We start from the raw sequence: 5,002 nt of genomic DNA on the forward strand, positions 1-5,002 counted from the left end.
ACCCGGTCCGGTGGAGGATATTGACGAGGACGACCGCGAGAATCCGCAATTGGCTGCGGACTATGTGAATGAAATCTACGCTTATATGAGAGAACTCGAGGCTCGACAGAATATCCGCGAAAACTATCTGGCCCTTCAAGGCGGCAAGGTGGTGATCAAGCCGAAGATGCGGAACCTCCTCGTGGATTGGATGGTGGACGTGCACACGCAATTCAGTCTCCTCCAGGAGACCCTCTACCTCTCCGTGGCCATTCTCGACAGATTCCTGCAGGTGAAGGCCAGCACCCTGACCACCAAGCAGCTCCAATTGGTGGGCGTGTCCGCCATGTTCGTGGCCTCCAAATACGAGGAAATGTACCCACCCGAAATCGGTAAGCACTGGACGTTGGAAAAATGTGTTTGGCTTCAAGCAAAGTAGGGGTAAAAATTGTTCGGTTCAATCCAGGTGATTTCGTGTATATTACCGACAAGGCCTACACAGAGAGTCAGATCCGCAAGATGGAGATCACGATCATCTCGTCGTTGGACTTTGAATTGGGCCGACCGCTGCCCTTGAACTTTCTGCGGCGCAACTCGAAGGCCGGCTTTGTGGACGCTCAAGCTCACACTCTGGCCAAATATGTGATGGAACTCAGTCTGGTGGAATACCGAATGGCCCACGTGCCGCCTTCAGTCCTGGCAGGTAAACGGATGATAATTATATTTTTTGATAAATATGTTTTTTTACTATTTAAATCTAGCGTTTCTTTTTTCTGCGTAAATGACATCCGCCTCTCTTGCTGTTGTCCTAAAAATTGTGGCAATTTTTTTTTAAATCGTTATTGCGGAAAAAGAAACCTAATTTATGGCATTTAGGTATTATATGTTTTTGAAATGAGTTTCTCTTTCCAGCCGCCTCATTAGGGTTCGCCATGAAGGTACTAGACTCGAGTAACGCCTCCTTAGTCGACCTGTGGACGCCCACCTTGGTCCATTACACATCCTACACCCTAGAAGACATTGCCAGCTCCTTGATGGCCATTGCCGATATCGTCCAGAGCATTAACACAGAGGATGATAACAACGCTCAAACAGAGTCCGGAACCTCATCGTCATCCTCTTCCTCCTCGTCGAAAAAGCGCCTTCGTGCCGTGAAAACCAAGTATTCCAGCAAGAAATTCATCAAGATCGCCCTCCTCCCACAACTCCGAGAAAGTGTGACCAAGCAAATGGCCGAGGGGCACTTCTAAATTCAAATATTCTGCCATTCTGCTTCCTTATCACTCCACGACGAATTCTCTCTCCAACGTGTGTGGAGACCCCCCCCGAAGAAGGTGGGGGATCATGCCTGACAGGAGGAGGGAGGCATCCATGCTTTCAAGTCTCCCTAGGATCAGACAATTGTTCTTGGCTCCCCTGCTCCCCTCCCCCCACCCCACCAATCCTCTGTTCTGTTGTGATCCGTCCGCTTTTGACCAATACAAGTACCACCTTCTTGTACACTTTTTACCTCTCTCTCCATTGCATATCAACAACCAATCTTCACTTCAGTACATAAATCTGTCTGTATTCACGCCAATCCTAGGATGCTTATTTCTTTATCAGAAGTTTATCCCGTGACCGAATTCAAATCGAGGCAGGTTCGACTTCTTTTCTTTCTTAGGTGCGTTCAATTCAGTAGGCTTTCAATGCTCGTCGATTGGTGCATGCTCCACATAGAGGAAGCAACTCCTAGAGAGTGCGATGAGAGCTAGCCAGGCGTACTAGTTGTCGGAGCAAATGAATGTCAGTTGACCGGCTGCTAGGGCTTAGTTTCTGATTGTAGAGGCGCTGCTTTCCATCAGCGCGAGTTGCACTGTGCACTGGTTACCGATTCAGCTGCAAAACAAACCACCACAAAATCGACTTGTACTCTTCTATGTTACTTCTTCTATGTGCACCATGTTAATGAAGGGTGAGCCTAGGTGACCATGAACTGTGGATGTGCTCAGCAATTAAACCCAAGTATGTTCCAACTCGGTTCCAACTCGGTTCCAACTCGGCAAGTAAATCCTATCCCTGAGGTGATTCGGGTCTGGCGAGAGCTAGCTCATTACTGAACCAAGCCAAAACTAGCTCATCAGGGAAGGTTTACAGCCTGCTTTGATTAAATTTCCGAGATTGATGGGTATGATATTGGTCGATCCCGAAGCCAGACGAGAATAAGGTTGATCAAGACATAGTCAGAATCCAAACATGACTGGGGCTTCATTTTGCTTCCCCAACAAACAGTTTCACCTCTCCAAGTGAAACCTTAGGATGGCTGCAAATAGAACACAGAACAGACATTTAATTGGGGCACAAGGTACAATACATAACAAGTAAACCAATTCAAGGCATTGACATATACGTGGGTAAATGAAAACATCCATCCCCAATCACTTGAGACGTTGAGCAAAGACATGCGGAAGGCAACGTAGCACCAAACAGCAGCGATGGGAAAACTCGAGATTGATCGAATTTCTGCCACTTTCTGCCACAAGTGGCAGAAAATGGCAGAAAGTGGCAGAAAGTGGCAAAAATGGCAGAAATTGCTGGAAGGTGGTCAAAAATGGCCACCGGTGTTTAGAATGGGCGATCTTGATTCTAAAAGATGTCAAAGACAAGAAGGACCATATGGGTTGGATAAGTTTTTCAAGTGTCCTTTGCTACAAAGCATATTGATATAGCATTGGCTGAGATGCAAAATGTTCCTCAAATATTGATCTTTATACTGTTTGATGGTTGATTTAATTGATAACAGTATCCATAGACCACTTGCAGTATCCAAGGCCTAGCCACAACACTTACATTTTTTTTCACACTCATCAAAACGGTTATTGAATACGATATAACTTTTTTTAAATGCAATTGTCGTCATTTTAACTCTAAAAAGTTTAGGTCCAATGGCTTCCCTGACTTCAAACGGTTGCGGTGGCAAAATTCAAACTCAATCACACACCAATGATGTTTAGTGGTTGTATCTCACATTCGATGCAAAATACCCATCTCAACATGTCAAAACTACGTATTGGTAGGCCTAAAAATTAATGGAAGTGACCGTAAATACTACAAAAGATGATTTCGAATACTACAAAGAATTCTATGTTCTGCCATTTTTTGCCACTTATTTTGGACCAATTTCTGCCATTTTCTGCCACCAATTTCTGCCAGGTGGTAGAAAATGGCTTTTAATAATTTCTCATCCCTGCCAAACAGTCTTTGAGCTACACAAATTTCTCCGTTTTGGCAACATGGCCAGGGCAGTAGTAACGAAATTAAAGTAACTCGTGTGTGTTTTCGAAAAAGGAACTGTAATCCCATCACATTTTAAAATGCTGTAATTGTAACGACCCCCAAAACCCAAAAACTGCTTGTTGCTCGTTCCTTCGTTCACGCTCCAGATTGGCATTTGATTTTCCGCTTCTCACTTGGCAGCTGAGGGAAACTTGAAGCTTTTAGACAATCTTAACCGATATTTTCATTCTTGAAACGTTTCGTACACCCTAAAAAAGGAAGCTCAGGGGTGAAAATGAATGCTTTTGTGGTTTCAAATGTTGTTATTATTGTTTATATCTTCTCATTCAAATTCTGTCTTAATTCTAAACTAAAAGACATGGCTCAGGGCGAAATCTTCCTTTGACTTGAGTTTGTTGCACGATATTTCTCAACCCTCCCCATATCCATTCATGACTTTACTCTCCACCATTAGTTGAGCCCAGAAAAAGACGCCAGTTTTAAATGTGAAATCTTTTAATAATATGTACTCCAGAAGAAGGTAAAATTTTACGTCGTTGAAGGTTTGGAAAATGCGTAAAATATTTAATCAAATACTGTCGAACATTGTAATTTTTGGTAGTTTCAAGTAAGAGCGAAAAAGTAATATCACAATTAACAAATCAGTTTTCTTGCGTTTGATTGTTCAAAAAAAGCAAAGCTGAATTTGTGACGTAAACTAATTTATGATGCTCTAGCTTCTTCTGGATCCGAAATCCATCCCCTTGATATATTTATATTGACTCTTCGCCTCCCAAGTTTCTAATTTCAAAAAGGCACGAGGCATATTCTCCCCCTAAGATTGATACTTTTGGAAAAGATGCACAGAATCAGGCTGGCCAGGTTTTTTTCAGCCAGCAATGCTAGCTCGTGCAAAATCAATGCTAAAAAAATGCTAATTGGAATTCGAAAATGCTAGAACAATGCTACTTTTTTAAGAAAAGCAAAGTATTCATGGTGCTCTTAAAGAACTTCAGTTTCACAATTCAATTATATTTGGCACTCTTTGACAGGACATGTTCAGGCGACATGTTGAAAATTATACTTTTACAAAAAAAAAAAAACATTTGAAAAACACAAAAATCTAAAGAAAAACCTGGCAGTGAAAATTGATGCAGTTGTGTTTATGATATTCTCCTAATTTTGAACCCTGAGACTCATAAGGGGACACCAAAAAGTGACAAGTTTTATTTGAGCAAAAATGCATTCTCAGGATTTGAACAAGGTTTTTTTACACACAATTAAAATTGATCTTATCGCCAAAAAATGTTCAAATGTTCATCTTGGGCGAGATTATATCAATAAAATAAGATAAAATGTTTTTTGATCGTGCATCATGCTTCAAAGCGGACATTAGCAAGAGCTGCAATAAGTTTCTTTATCCATAGAGCTCAATTGTTGTCAATCTCTTCTATTTTGATTTTATTTGCTATTTTTGAATCTTGTGATTTGGTTTACCTCAAATGTGGGTGGGGGGGGAAATACTTTTGGGAATGCAATGAAACTAACCAAAATATTTCTGTTTATTTGAATACTACAATGAAATTAACCCATATTTACATTACTTAATGATTGTTACTTCGTCCTTATACACGCACTGACCATTTGAAACAATTTTTTGATTGGTGCTAGCCAACCCAAAATCTTTTTGTGTGCCAAAAGTCTGGGCACAAACAGAATATTTGGCTAAATCTCCCTTTGAATTGAGAAGCAATTAGAATAAGTCATT

The 5,002-nt window shown here is 41.3% G+C and overlaps 1 protein-coding gene across 1 annotated transcript; it reads left to right on the forward strand.

Moving 5' to 3' along the window:
* The first annotated feature begins 6 nt into the window (after positions 1-6).
* LOC131892343 (G2/mitotic-specific cyclin-B2-like) lies at positions 7-1,558 on the forward strand. Its single transcript, XM_059242155.1, has 3 exons — positions 7-371; positions 446-682; positions 892-1,558. Exons 1-3 carry the CDS (start codon positions 86-88, stop codon positions 1,227-1,229), a joined length of 861 nt encoding a protein of 286 aa, XP_059098138.1. The 5' UTR covers positions 7-85; the 3' UTR covers positions 1,230-1,558.
* The last annotated feature ends 3,444 nt before the right edge of the window (positions 1,559-5,002 follow it).

Source organism: Tigriopus californicus, chromosome 12, assembly GCF_007210705.1.
Source record: "Tigriopus californicus strain San Diego chromosome 12, Tcal_SD_v2.1, whole genome shotgun sequence".
In the NCBI taxonomy this organism is placed as follows: domain Eukaryota; kingdom Metazoa; phylum Arthropoda; class Copepoda; order Harpacticoida; family Harpacticidae; genus Tigriopus; species Tigriopus californicus.

Bases quoted from the DNA above. Each gene is read 5' to 3' on its own strand.
- LOC131892343 (XM_059242155.1), top strand. From the start codon at position 86: ATGAGAGAACTCGAGGCTCGACAGAATATCCGCGAAAACTATCTGGCC. The intron at 372-445 runs GTAAGCACTGGA...GGTTCAATCCAG, and splicing joins AATGTACCCACCCGAAATCG to GTGATTTCGTGTATATTACC. The intron at 683-891 runs GTAAACGGATGA...TTCTCTTTCCAG, and splicing joins GCCGCCTTCAGTCCTGGCAG to CCGCCTCATTAGGGTTCGCC.